We start from the raw sequence: 15,111 nt of genomic DNA on the forward strand, positions 1-15,111 counted from the left end.
GTATGCTACAAACATGAGAACTGCAATATTTCTCTCGACTAAAACCCGCTGACCACAGGAACATGGTTGGTACTGCAAAATGTTGATGGAATTTTGAACATTTTATGGGGAAACATGTATTAAATACCTGTAAATCACATAAAAATGAATCGGCTCAAGTATTATGATATAGAATCTCAGGGATATCAAAACGGTACAAGGAATATTTGTCAGGGTGCTACATGCCCAAGTTTGGTGCTCCTGTGAACAACAGGAGACATGAGCAGTTTACAGTGTTCTAAAATGGGCATGGCTAGGCAATCTTCAAAAATTGCTATGTTATGAAACAGTAGGACTGTCTAAGATAATTCAATACAATGAGAATACCACTACCAATTTTATCTTGAATACATGGTCGCTAATGGAGTTTGATTATTTTGCAGGCAGGTTCCTTTGTTCTGTGCTTTCATTTCTGCTTGCCCTTAGTGTGTGTGTGTGTTTGTGTGTGTTTGTGAATACATTAATTTGTATTTAGCAAATGTAGTACCTTCTTTCAAAACGGCTTCAGTTAGAAAACATAACTCTTGCATTATTTGATACCAAAGAGCTCATTTTAAATGAGGAAACTTGGTGAATACTTGAGCAAAAGTCTGTGGTAGCTAAATGAGGTTTGCATGTGAAGTGATAATGTGACATACAGCACTTCCTTTAAAATATATGTTGCCCAAACCATCCTTTTTTTTTTAATCAGACATCAGAGTCAATTGGAATATGAAGAAGGGCTTTGCTTTAACCAACAACTGTAGTGGCAGTAACATGTGCATCTTTAAAGTACTTCATTTAGTTTTTTAAGTAGGCAGTGAGAATGGGAAAAAATTCGATAAACTAGGGACAAAAGAATGTTTGTAACCTCTGGCTGCAAATATAAACTGAAACAAATAGATAAAAATTATGCAAAGACTGGATCTTCATAAAATTACTGGCATAGATTTTACAGTAAAGCTTTTTTCTCTCTTTTTTTCTTTTCTTTACACTAATGTGAAGGCAATCATTTACTGAATCTCAAGGTGAACTGCATCTACAGCACAGATAGAAATTAATCACACTCACGAAATGAAACAAAACTAAAAGAAGCTGCAATTCAATATCTTACATGTACCAGCTTTCATTCATTTGTACCTAATTTGAGGTATTTCAAGGTGAACAGCTCTCAAGGTTTACTATTATGTAGATACATACCCATGTGTCTTCACTATCTGATACGCGTTTCGTCAGTTGGTAAACAGAATTCACAAGACAGCGTACAATGTATCCATTCCTATACAGTCAATACCACTTGTATGAAACATACTGCCTTACATCACTTCGCACTCTGGTGGCTAACTCCCTTTGAAGCAAAAAGGAATTATATGACACACTCTGGCTGAGCGTAAATGCAATCAACTTCAGAATTCTCCATTCAAGAGAAACTGCAGCCACCGTTTCATCCACATCTGTGATAAACAAAGCCGGCCACTCGCCCTAAATGCATCTTGATATCACCTCACATGGATCTTGGCTTCCACTTGAGTCTGACGTCATGCTACTAAGAAGACGGTCACATCTTACTCTGCCCAATGGCTTCCATCAAAAGCTGTTAATCTTACAGTGTACTTCCATCATGCAAGTCAACATCTTGCTCATAACTCGTCCAAGCTGAGATCGTCGTCATCGTCGTCAAAGTCCGTGACGGACACTATCGAACTCTTGCCGGTACCTCCGCCCCTCGATTTGTCACCTGCTGACAAATGAAAGAGAACACTGTCACTTCTGGCACCGTACTTAACTCTCTGGGAGTACATCTGCGATAAAAATACTGACACACACTGCCCAACTTGTTGTACTGCCTTAATGTGTGAGAAGGACGTAGCATAGCCTACCAAGCATATCATTTAACTTTTCTTGTATTCCACATTCTGTTACCACAAGGGCCAAAGCTATAGGATTTAGTTGTTGGGATGGCATAAGATGTACATCATCATAACTATCATAAAGGCCCATGACAATTTGAGAAACCATGGTATCTCTTGAAAAAAAAAAAAAAAAAGATGCATTTTTATGACTTTACAGGGAATTGCTTTCTTGCTGTGAGAATAAATTTAGAGAGGGCTTAAAGGGATTGTACATACCTGCCAACATTTCAAGATGAAATATCTCACTCGTGGATTGCAAAAATCTTATTTTATATGCAAACTGAAGTTCAAAATCTTCCTTTCGGTCAAATCTTCAGGAAATACACATGAAAGGTATATCTAGATATATTTTAAAAATCTGATTTCTCTGACAGAAAATCTGATTTTGCTATTTTTAACGTAAAAAATCTTACTGAATCTGATAAAATCTTACTAGTTGGCAAGTATGGATTGTATAGTTTTGGTTGAAACCTAATTTCAGGTTTCTAACATTTTTTTTGTGAGATAATTAGAAACCTCTTATGAAATATGAAAGTGCATGTAATTCTATGAGGAATTCAACGTTTATTTGATGAAAATCGGTTTTGAAATGGCTGAGATATCAAAAAAAGAGCAATTCTAATGAAGTATGGGACCCACACTTTATTACGATCGCTTTGTTTTAGGATGTTTCAGTCATTCCAAACCCGATTTTCATCAAATTAACTTTGAATTCCTCTTAAAATGGTATGCTCTGTACTATATAAGTGTTTTCTTGGAATCTTGCAAAAAGTTAAAAGCCCAATTCTCATCTCCACCAATACTGTACTATCCCTTTAATCTTTCTTTTTACTGTTGCTCTCCGTAAATAAGATTGTGTGCTCTGGCTTTAGCTCAGTGGCAGTGTTGCTGCCCAGTAAGTAGTAGGTGATGCAGATTTAAATCCTATGCTTGTTCCTTCTTTTTCATTGGGTGTTTACAATAATACAGATTGAGCACATGATCTTTATTTTTAAGGAGAGTAACAGTAAGAAGAAAAAACAAAAACAAAACAAAATTCCTCTCTATACACGTGTACTTGATACATTTTGCTATGAAATGATTATATGTCTTCCATTTATTCATACTTGCTCATTGAGGCAAGCAAACTACAGAAAAAATTGCTAGAAACCTAGCTGCTAGGCTCATACGCAATTGTATTAATGTTGGTCAACTCGGTTTCTACCACATCAAAAACTTGATTCATTAAAAAAAAAAAATAGTTCCAATGTCGACATGGCACAGTTCATCTTCCCTTACCCTTAGACGAGCCCCACATGCTGGTGCCATAGGTGTTGCTGGACATGTCTGTATCATTACTGGGCTTCTTTCTTGGCCTGGAGACAGCAAGACAAATGATAAAACATTTCTCACAGCATTAACTCTTGCATAGTCATTCAATGAAACAACAGCACATGCCCATGAACATAAATATACACAGAATGTGTCAAAAACTTGAGTGCATGGCATGTTTTAAAAAAACAAAAAAAACAAAACAAAACAGAAAATAAACAGAAACAAAATGAAGCACTTGCTCTCAAGAATAGCAATCTTTTTAAGCTCTTTTATATTCTCCGAACCTTTACCAATATATAATGATATACATGGTGCAGCTCTAACAATGAGATATATGTATGTTCATTGGCTCTGATTCTTCTCTTACAGCTAACAGCATCTTCCCGTCATGTTGAGAATAACCCTTCGGAAAAAAATAAATGAAGGGTTTGTTTGCAAAAACAGATACGTCCACTTTTAAGGATTTTGAAGTACGACCTCTGTCATAAAGTACAAAATAATACCTTTTAAATGATATATTGGTCACTACACATAAAGGTATATTTTTGAAGTTATGGTCAAAAGAAGCAAAAATTTTCTTACTATTCTCTATATTTTTCTTGATCTTTAATCGCAGATATCTCCATTTGGCAAATATGGACTTATCGGTTTTTGCAAACAAACTCTTCAAATACATATGCTGTTTTTTTTCTTTTAATCACGAGCTGAGATGAGTCTACACAATGAATCAATAACACATCAAGAATGAGCTGTTTTTCTTGAAATGCTATCAATATCCACTTTGTACACCCACTCATGAGGTATTCATCATGGTATTGTTGAAATGAAATGTGGATACATGGGAAAATTTTGAGTAAACTTTGATGTTGCATTTAACAGCAAATTTAAGTCAATGGGAAATGTAGGTAATCAGCTTCATGATCAAAAGAGATGACAATACAGACACTTTAATTAATATTCAAAAGCTAACATCACTGAAAAAAAGAGTAGACAGAAAGTCCCCCCCCCCCAGAAGAGAGGTGTGACTTACGCAGGAGTGGGACTGGTGGCTTTTGGGGCCGAGGCGGAGATGCTGTCGCCTAGCGACGAGATGAAGGAGAGACTCTGAGAATCCTCATCATCCTCACTCCCTGCATCGGGGATGGTCTGGGAGATGAGAGGTGAGATAAGAACAGAATAAAGAGAAGATTAATAAAAACACTGATTACCTTTACTGAAAGTGTTGACTAAGAATGCGATACAACATGCAGGCAACAACTACTCTCGTTCTATTTTCTCCTCTGTCTCTCTATGCACTACTCAGCACAATAACAGCCAATATTTGAAAAACAAAGCTTTGGGTGTTTCACTGTCTGATTCTTGCAAAGAACGATCATCCTTAGGTTCATTTGTTATACATTCACCAATTCTAATGGGATTTTTAAAAATTTTTATAGTAAGTATATGAAGGTGCTGCCAAGTTTGTTCCTCAAAACCAACACATAGGATTATTGGCTCTCCAAGGAAATTACTTCAGATGCACCTTAGCATCAAAGAGCACAGGAAACAAACAAAACGTGAATTTTTGTAGTTCATGAGGATCGCAAGCAACCACCACAGGATGGCTATGTGAGTCCAAGAATTTTGTGGTACTATCTCAGTTTTACCAAACACTCTTCTGATTATACAAGCACTGTCTTTGAAAGAATATGAAAGATGAGACTTACAGGTATTCTTGGTGTTGGCGATGGAGACGGGGTGCGAGGGGCAGGCTGGGGTGGCTTGGAGCTGGCTTTTCCCCCTATGTCCACCCCTCCCACTGGCTTCTGTCCCTGTCTCCGCCCACTCAGCTGCATCTCAATGCTCTTTGTGAGGCTGGCCACCATCGGGCCCTGGGGGTCACAGAAGCGGGGTGGGGAAAAAGATTGAAAGTGCGAGAATGACCCTAGAGCACATTTTCTTCTTCTGGTCAGGTGCGTGGTTGATGCTGCTCACTAATTATAGAAGTCACCATAGGTGAACAACACATGGACCAATTCTCGGTATCGCCAATGCGCAGAAAACTTCTGCGCACGCTGAAGAGCCCTGTCACAGATGCACTGTGGGATTCCTCGGTGCCATTGTTCGCTTCTGGTTGTCTCGTGCGAGTCGCAGTTCCCATATGATTCAATGGAGTTATTTGTCTGCTTTTCCCTTGCTACCCCTGTTTTTCCTGGCTATGATTCAGCTTAAAAGAGTTGAAAGTTTCTAAATTTTACTGATTTGAGGTCTCTAGGGTCATGGTTCACTACTGCAAGGCTTCAACGTGCTGGTCACATGATAGAAGGCGAAGAAATCTTCCAAAAAAAAAAATACCCCTGAATAAAGACAGAGTGCGATCTGAGTGCATGTGCAGCCAAAACCGGGGCAAGTTTGTCTCCTGAGCTATCCCACAATGCATCTAAAATGCTGCTCTGCGCACGGCACCTAGGTATTAGCGATACCGAGAATTACTGGTCCTCTCTATTTGACACTATTGTAATGTATACCTGTGATAGAATCCATATTATGTATGACACACCTGTCTAGGATGTTTACACATTGATATATTCCTACTCCAGAATCTGTTGTTGAACTTCAATGAACTCAGCTGAATCTGTCTTTTGACCATGCTTTCAACTAGTAGCACTTCTACGGTGGCCAGTGGTGGTGGGTTTGCTTTAATATTTTGTTTTATTCTGTTGTTTGCAAATACCCCTGCCAATGGAAGTACCTACTGTAAGCTCTGACCTTTAGCTCAACACATCAACAAAAAGATCCAAACTCCTATGAGTTAATTTTCTATCAAGGCACATATTACGTAGCTTTACTGCATTGCTCAATTTCTTTTCATGAATCTAGCATAACTTAGGAAATACAAATACACGTACCAAGCACGCCGCACACTATACGACTCACGACTATACGACCTAGCAACACACACTACACGACGTGACCTTACAACTAGTCTTATGACCGTTCTGGCTTCAGTAGGTTACCAATGAGTATAGGAGCGCACCCAGTGCGCATTGCGTGTGCTTCTATACTCTTTGCATAACACTGTATCATGATTGGCTGAAAGCCCACGACCAGTCATGGAAATTCAACATGTCAAATCTCTACAACTGGTGCTAAGACCCAGTCGTACGACTGGAAACTGGCAAGACTGTTGATGTCATACTTCCAGTCTTAAGGTTGTACGACAGGTCGGATCATATAGTGTGCGGCGGGCTTAAGAGGACAGAGGGAAAGACAGATTAACACATTAAAAAAAAAAACCCAAAAAACAATCAAACAGAGCTTTTGGTGTTGAGTCCATAGAGATAAAGTGGCAAAAAGGGTCTCAAGAGAAATATACCTGAGGTTGTCTTGAGGCAGTCGTCGGTCTTCCTCCGACTGGCTTGACCTCCTCCAGTTCACTGATGTCCTCCGAATCCCACTCGCTCTCACTCTCATCCTCCATGTCGCCCTAGAAACCATATGCAAATGAGATGGCATTAACTCACTCAGAACCACTGAACTTAAATGCCATTGACATTGCACATAAGCAGATGAACATTTTCAGGAGATATCAAAAATATGTGCAGAAATACCATCACCAACAAACGCACAAAAATAATGTTAACTGAAATTGGGCCAAATGTGAAAAATCAAGTGTGTGAAAATCTCCACTTCTTCAGATTCAGATTCATTTATTGTCCATTTAGGAAATTCTTTTTGTTGGCAAAAGGGCGTACACATAGGAATATCTACATACACACATACATACATATATTCATGTTTTAAGCTATCCAAATCATGACAATGCATTCTAATTCACAAGACTCTATTATACTTGCCAACAATCAGTGTAATACACCACCATCACCTCTCTCATCACTGACTAATCCCTGTATAAGACAAAGTGAATCATCGTCTCTATGGCCATGTCACCCCCATCACCAGACTGTCAATCAATCAATCAAACGATCAATCAATCAATCAATCAATCAATCAATAAATCAATCAATCAATCAATCAAATCAAATCAAATCAAACTTACCTCGGTTTGTCCGCTGTGGAAGCCATTAGTGGCCGGCTGCGGCTGTGCCACCGGTCTCGGGGGTACATGGGGGGTCTTGTAGATGGGGTCTTCCCCGATGTCATCCTCGTCATCGAAACTCTCGCTTTCCTCCTCCTCCTCTTCACTTTCGTCTTCCTCATCCTCCTCGCTTTCATCTTCAAATGATCTACACAGGGAACAAGCCAGGCGACATCCATTTCTCAATATGCTGTGGTAGTGCAGTGCTATTATTGTATCATGCATCATCAACATGTCTAGGGAGGATGTACAGTAAACCCAATTCACACAAATTTCTAACACATCAGGATGGATCTTGAATTATCGCCTAAAAGAGTAACAATAATAATCAATTAACACAGAGATCATTAAAAAATCCACTCTTACCAGACTTTCCTTTGGCCTATGGAATAAAAGCTATTCTATAAACAAACATTCACAAACAATTTAATCAATCATGAAGGCTTTGAAATGTCCATGTAGTGTGCAATCACTATATATGTTAATGTTTATAATGTGCAAACATCCTAGAAACAATGTTGACTGGGAGAAAGAAGAGCAATCCTGAAGTTTGTTCTACATAAAAAGCTTCGACTTCCACCCTTAAAACAAATGTATGGTGTTAATACCCAAATGACCTGTACGTATCATCTCCCAACAAGCACTTACATCCATAATAAACTTTCTAATTTGAAAATAAACTCACACTCTGGCCGCTGACTGTGGACCGGCAGATCGGCCCTGTGCTGTGCGGCCCTGGGCTGCCCGGCCCTGGGTGGGTGTGCCCGACCCCTTTCCCTGGGGCATGGGGCCCCTGGGGACCACTGGGGGTGGGGTTCTGACCTGCCCCGGAGACATCTTCTTAACGGCTGGGGTGGGGTGGGGCTTCTGCACTGGGGCCTTAGTCTTGGGCTTGCTGGCATGGGTTACCACCTTCTGGGGAGGCGACAGGGTGGTGGGTTTCTTCTTGCCTTGTGGAGAAACTGTACCACAGCATGTTGACAGAATACAAGGGTTAGGAGGAGATTAGTGAAAGCATATGATTTAAATACAATTCACACAGTCTGTGTTCTTTTATTGCCCCTTCTATCTGTTTTTTATTCTGTTTTATTGTTATTCTTCAGATGTCTTCTTTTTAACCAAATACTTTTTGCATAGATATGTGATATATAAGCATGAAAAATTGGCCCTGCTTAGTCCAATAGCATTCTGTGAGCAAGGGCTTTCTACCACTTGTGTTACTCCTTATGGTTCAGGTGGTAGAAGGCTTAACGGTGCATCACATATTCTTTCTAGGGTATGTGTTTGACCCTGAAAAGGGCCTTCAAAGATTTCTCCTTACGGTTCATTCGCCCTACACAAAAATCTGAGCATTTCTTGAACAATACAGAATAAAACAGCAGTGAACAGGAACAACAAATATGAGATTGACAAAGAGAGGTTAGCGCAAAAAACAGCTGTAGCACTGACTGACCGGAGCGCACTGCCATGGCGACAGGTTTGCCACTCTTCTTCATTTCTGAGGCCTTACGGTCGACCTCCCGCTTGAAGCGCTCCCGGATGTCGTAGAACTTGGCGTGTTGCTTCGCCAGTTGCTGTCTCTCTTGCTTCAACACCCGGACCTTGTTCTCCAGTGACTGTGCAGAGATGCCCCTCATTCCCTGGATCAGAAATCGTCAGACACACCATACTTCAATCACATTATTGGAGAGACCGCATGGAAGGTACAATGCACTCCCATTATAATGAGCACGGTTGTAATTAATTTCTCATTACAACAAAATAAGAATTCAGGTTCAGGGTGCTACTTATTTTTTTTTTTTTTCACAACTTGCCCATTCTGGCAAACAGATTTCCAAACTGTTGCAGAACACTTGTCCACAAACATGAATTTCACTTGCCCGAAAAGAAAGTCCAAAGATATAAGAAAATGATATAGAAAATCACTTTAAGTCAAGGGCTAGATAAAACACAATCATTTTAATATAGAGCACACGCTGGTTCGCATGCTGAAATACATTGGAGTAACAAGCTTTACAAACTTTGTTTGATCGAATGTTGGTGTTGCATTGCATTGGGACTTCTTCATGTTAGTGTAGGAAAGTTGCTGAAATGAAATTATCAAAACACGCCTTGCATCACTATACAGTTATTATCTTTGGGCTTCTGTATGGATGACATCATGGGTTTGAAAGGGGAAAAGTGAAAAAAAAAAGGTGGCATTTTTTCCTGTTTGATTCAAAACACTTGCCTGACTGATTTTACTTGCTCCGAGCAATTGGGCACGCATTTATGTAGCACCCTGAGGTATCAACATTTTTGTCTATATATCTTTATACACTTTATTGTTCTGCTATGATGGAATTTCGATATAATAACAATTGAAAACTGCCAGTCTTGAGTCGCCTGTACCGGTAAACTGTCTATAGCAACCAACCAAGGGAGATGAAAGGGCTGCGTGACAGGTGGCCTCTAATTCAGGTTTTACTGTATGTTAAATGTGTGAGAGCTGTATTCAGACATACACACACTGCAGATTACTAATAATACATTGAATGAATTTTGAATAGCAGTGTCCCATCACTGATACACACTGGAACACGAGATGGAATTTCCTTCAGTAATGGAACATTATAAACAGTGAAGAAACAGCACCATTTTCACATAATATTTCAAAGACAATATTGACTGGAAACCATTTATCTTTCCTTCGCCAATGTCCTCAAATTTTCGACAAAATGTGCTGATTCCTGTCAAATGATTCAAAGTTCCAACTTTGCTATACGTACATAGAGACAATTTTATAAATGGGTATACTCAAGAGGAAGGTTCAAGCCTTAAAACAGCCCTTTAAGTCAACTGACCACAGAAATAATGCATTTAAAGCACTTTGAGCATCAGTGTGGTGAAAAGACATTATATTGAAAGACTATGACTACCATTACCACCAAGGCTTTTTAACAATCTACATGTGCTTAATAAAACAAAAACAAACAAATGGAATACAGCCAGAACACAAGACTTCCAGAAGACAGCCATCTTGTTACCTCTGGCGAAACAAAAACAAACAAATGCCTTACCACGACTGACTACAATCAGCCAGAATGCAAGACTTTCATAAGAGAGCTATTTCGCTACCTCTGGTAAACTAAAACAAACAATGCCTTGCCACAACTGACTGGAATACAGCCAAATGACAACACTGCAAAAAGACAGCCATCTTGTTACCTCTGGCACACCACGCTTCTCCAAGCTCCTCTGCAGCACACTTGATAGCTCGTCCTTCAGACCGGCGATGATGCGCTCCTTGTTGTGAGAGACTGTGGGTCAAGGGAGCAAACAAAGGATTTCTCTCATTGACAGCCAAACATATATTGTGCAGATGCTGTCTTTCATAATCAATTCACAATAACTTTAATAACACATACCTTTAAAGGTACAATTTTACTATTGGGAGGAGTGATTTTAAAAAATGTTCAAGTCACCATATTTGATGCATATGTTTAGGTCAGTTGTATCACAAAACATCCTACCATATGTAAACTTTGCAAAAAAGCCTAAAATATAAGGAGATATCACTATTTTCCTCAATAAACCATATCTGTAGAGGGTTCATTCTGAAATCAATCTTTTGTTCACATTTTGTATATTTACCAATAGTTACTTAACAGTGGTTATACTGATTAAAATTTTCACATTGTTTGTTTCTATCCCTAACTCATAATACAGAACTATCTTGAAGTACTAAGGGTGGATTTTTGTTTCATGATTTGCAAATGGTAAATAGTGCCTTGAAGGGTCATACAATGTATATCCCTTTTGTAAATATCCCAAAATTTTGCACAGTTGAAGAATAATGTCTCCCAACAGCGGTGTATGAAATCTAAAGATAATACACCTCAGAGTTTTTCCTTTTTAAGAAATGAAAAACTAACCCCACGTCACTGGAGAATGCACTTCTCTTTTTACAGAGAATAACAGCCGGAATTTTTTCGCAGCCTGAATACGTTCACTGGAAATCTTTAGCATTATTTTCCCTTCCATCATACAGACGTTTCATTTTTATCATTTTGAGGAAAAGTCTACATTACCTACCTCTACAATATGCTTTTGAAAGGAATCTAATTTTCAAGATTGTAGAAAGGACATACAAACAAACAAGTTCTTCAGCAATTTACTTTTTGCTGAACAAAAAACAAAGTTATCAAAGAATGCAATGGCTTTATCTGACAGGACTTCGAATCTAAATGTAAAAAAATAAAAAATAAATAACAATTGAGCATATGAATGAACAAGGCAGCATTCATTCAGACTTAACTGCCAAAACAATGTGATGATTTAAAGTCTTCATGAAGTCCACTAAGAAGATTTTCACTTGGCTCTCCACTAAACATTGTCAATGTGGGACCAAATATGTTCCTTGGAGGTGGGATGTGGGCATAACCACAAAGTCACAGATTATGTTTACATGCATCACTGCCCTAAATGTGTACTACACAATAATCCCAAACAGCATATATTTTGTCGAGCAAGTAATTCTTAAAGACATTGAATATGCATGATTAACCTCACTGACATGATGCATGGCATATATATATATATATAGTATATATACATATATATATATATATATATATATATATATATATATATATATATATATATATATATATATATATATATACAGTATAAAATCACATCTAAAAATGAACTAAACCAGAACAAAAGAAGCTCAAATAGGCAAGTGACATTCCTGTATATCTTGCTATAACATGCTATACATAGGAATGTGAAGCCAGATTTTTAACATTTTTATGTCTTGTAAGCATTGTCAATAAACTCGTATTGCAAGCAGCATAGACATGTGCATGCCATATTTGCCTAAAATCTTTACAAAAACTGACCTGTTGTTATTGCGTTTTAGAAATATTGATTTTTAAAAAAATTGACCCCAACCTACCATATTACCCATTCTACATGATGCCAAAAACTACACATATGATTGCATCTACCCATTGGCACTTGTGATAGGTGTGGTGTTAAAAAATATGATGAAGTAGCGTCAAATTTGATATTTCTGAAGTCATTACATAAGTAATCAAATAATCAAACTTTGCCTTGACCTTCAAAATTTTACTTTCAAATCTCATCTACAAATCAATTGCTATGTAGCGTTAAAGCCACCAATAAAGTTTAACTTTGAACGAAATTTCTTTAAATAAAAAGAGGGGGATAGAACTTTGAATCCTCCTAACAGTAAATTTACTGATAATCATAATGATGATTGTGAAACATCATTAATCTAAGAACAGAAACATTCACAAATGCAAAGCATTTGCATATACAAAATATTTTTAAGAATTCACAAAGACGCCAACAACTTATCTCCCGTCCTACCCCAAACCCACCCACAAAAATAGACAAATATACACTTAAATCTCCCTCTCTGCTTATAACCCCTCTGAGCTATGGGCTGAATGCAGTTCTAGGTGTAACCAATCGTTTGGTTGATGAGCAAGATACCCACATGTATGATGTTGGTCGGGTTTTTGGTTTCCGCTAGCAGCGTCCAACTCATCCTCACTCACATCTGCAGGATCAACACGTCGGGAGGGAAGGGAGCACATACCAAAAGCACAATGACACAAATGCGATAGAGACACAGCCATGAAACATCATGCCACAGAAAGTACAATAAACAACTTTGTCTACTGAGTAAACAGGAACAACATAATGAGATTCACAATCTAGCTGATCTACAACATTTTTAAGACAAAAATGAATGCTCCAGTATGATTGCACATTGACATCTATACTAAAGCTTCGTTTCACTGGTAGCCTGTTTCTTAATGTCAAAATCTGTCAAATTATTTAGTAATCAAGTTTCAAACATAATGCAATAGATTAAGAGATGACTGCACAAGAACTATGATTGAGGAAAGTTCTATTCACTCGCATATATAGCAGATGATTCCCAGAATAGCTTCACATCTAACAATCTGTCTTTCATGAAGTCAGGCAAAGTCAAAGTACTTTAACACAAAACTCAATCTTGACAACCATTCTATATAAGTTATACTTCTCATGAAAAATTCTAAAACAGCTTTTTACCACTGCTACAACTTAAAATGTAGTGTATGTGCATCTACTGCTAAATGATGAGTGCATGTTACATGTGTAGATCAAATCAACAGGGAACAAACGTATGACTGATGGTGTAGTATGCTATTCTGTGCTTTGTGAAAGTCTGAACACTAGAACTTAAAAGGAGATTCTACATTGAGACTCTGGTGTTTGTGCTAGTGTTTGCATATGATCAGTTCAAATACTTATTAATGGCAAAGATAAGAGGAAAAATTGATGCTGTAATTCACATTGATAACAGACAGTCAAAAAATATGAAATGAGAATTGGAAACATGCTAAATGTTGTAACAACCATGAATTAGTACTAGAGTGAAAAGATCTGTTAGCTAAACACTCAAATAAGATGGAAAATTTTGAAGGTTAGAATCATGGACATTTCATGCAGGGTGGATGGTTAGATGTCCATCTTAAATGCATTCGGAGCCTAAAATCAAATATTGTTCTATATCATTTTAGATGATAAGTTCAAATTTTACATCTGTGAGCTTTGTCAAAACATGTATCTATGCCATTACAAAAATCCTGCTTTCATCTTGTGGAGATCTGCAACTCCTTTTCAAAGGAGGATCCAGCAGAGGACACAATTCCTTGTCTGACATTTCAAGGTAATGTTGATTTAGCTGATGCATGCAGTCAGTTTAAATAAAAAGTTGAAAATTACATCCCCTGCAATCACTGAAAGTGTAGCTGGTAGATGAGACTGTAATAGTGACAATATATCAAAAAATATATACTATGCCGTCTCAATTTGAACAAATATTACAAACTTTTTAGCACTATGCAAGATCAAAATGATTAAATTGAATTTGGAGTTGAAGGTTTTGTGTTGAAATAGATGCAAAGTTTAAGAAGGCAGTTTGAATTTCTCCAAACTCCACAAAGTTACAAGACAAACAAATGATGTATAGAAGCTCTCCATCACCTACATAATTTTTCACATCTAAAATTCTATACCTTGATACAAGCATTGTGAGAAGCTGTGATCTGTGTTATTTCTTCCTTGTCTTAAGCCATAGTCTTTTATTATTATATGATTAACGAAAGATCACTTACTGCACAGGAGTTTGTTTGAAAGGGGTGAGTAGTTCTACAAATTATGATATTGAAACACAGTTAAACATTAGTCACCACTACAAACGTGTCATTAGTTTCATTTTCAGACTGACTAATTAACTGTGTTAGGCTAACCCCTAGACCCTCTGGAAAAGATTATTACACAGTATTATGCTTCAAAAAGAGGCAGGAATTCTCTTTTTCTGACCTGAATCGGAAAGGTTATAAGATGGATGGGTGCCGGTCAGCCAGGACTCGGACTCTTGCAGGACGCGGGACAGAGTGTCCATGCCTTCTTGTTCTGCTTGTGTATGTGCAATTTGTTTTGGATTTTTTTTTTTTTAAAGTCCATCATGGTTACCATAGGGACCCATCATCATCATTATCATCAGTACCAATGGTATGAGATGGGATTTCAGTGTAATAAACGAATAAAGGAAAAAGACAGTAAGTGAATGGTGCAAATACCATTGAAGAAAAAAAGAAACACAAATAAAAGCAAACAACAAAGGTGATACATTGCCATGTGAACATAAGAAATGAAATTTGGTAGTGTAGTATAAAAGATGAGACATCCGGATGCATTTCGGTTGAAATAGGAAGGGACAGA

General features: G+C 37.8%; 1 protein-coding gene across 1 annotated transcript in view; it reads right to left on the minus strand.

The window, feature by feature from the left end:
- Positions 1-1,631: 1,631 nt before the first annotated feature.
- The window catches only part of LOC139727598 (uncharacterized), a 33,594-nt gene continuing 20,114 nt past the window's right edge, over positions 1,632-15,111 (minus strand). Inside the window, exons 14-24 of the mRNA XM_071638580.1 lie at positions 14,710-14,796; positions 12,830-12,892; positions 10,531-10,622; positions 8,777-8,963; positions 8,009-8,285; positions 7,285-7,471; positions 6,601-6,711; positions 4,952-5,116; positions 4,276-4,391; positions 3,210-3,286; positions 1,632-1,759 (exon numbers count right to left, since the gene is read on the minus strand). Coding sequence (XP_071494681.1) covers positions 1,659-1,759; positions 3,210-3,286; positions 4,276-4,391; positions 4,952-5,116; positions 6,601-6,711; positions 7,285-7,471; positions 8,009-8,285; positions 8,777-8,963; positions 10,531-10,622; positions 12,830-12,892; positions 14,710-14,796 — 1,463 coding nt within the window. The 3' untranslated portion in view covers positions 1,632-1,658. The remainder of the gene's footprint in view (positions 1,760-3,209; positions 3,287-4,275; positions 4,392-4,951; positions 5,117-6,600; positions 6,712-7,284; positions 7,472-8,008; positions 8,286-8,776; positions 8,964-10,530; positions 10,623-12,829; positions 12,893-14,709; positions 14,797-15,111) is intronic.

The sequence above is a fragment of the Diadema antillarum genome, unplaced genomic scaffold, assembly GCF_040938485.1.
Source record: "Diadema antillarum isolate AM-2024a unplaced genomic scaffold, OU_Dant_1.0 seq00000136_RagTag, whole genome shotgun sequence".
Classification (NCBI taxonomy): Eukaryota; Metazoa; Echinodermata; class Echinoidea; order Diadematoida; family Diadematidae; genus Diadema; species Diadema antillarum.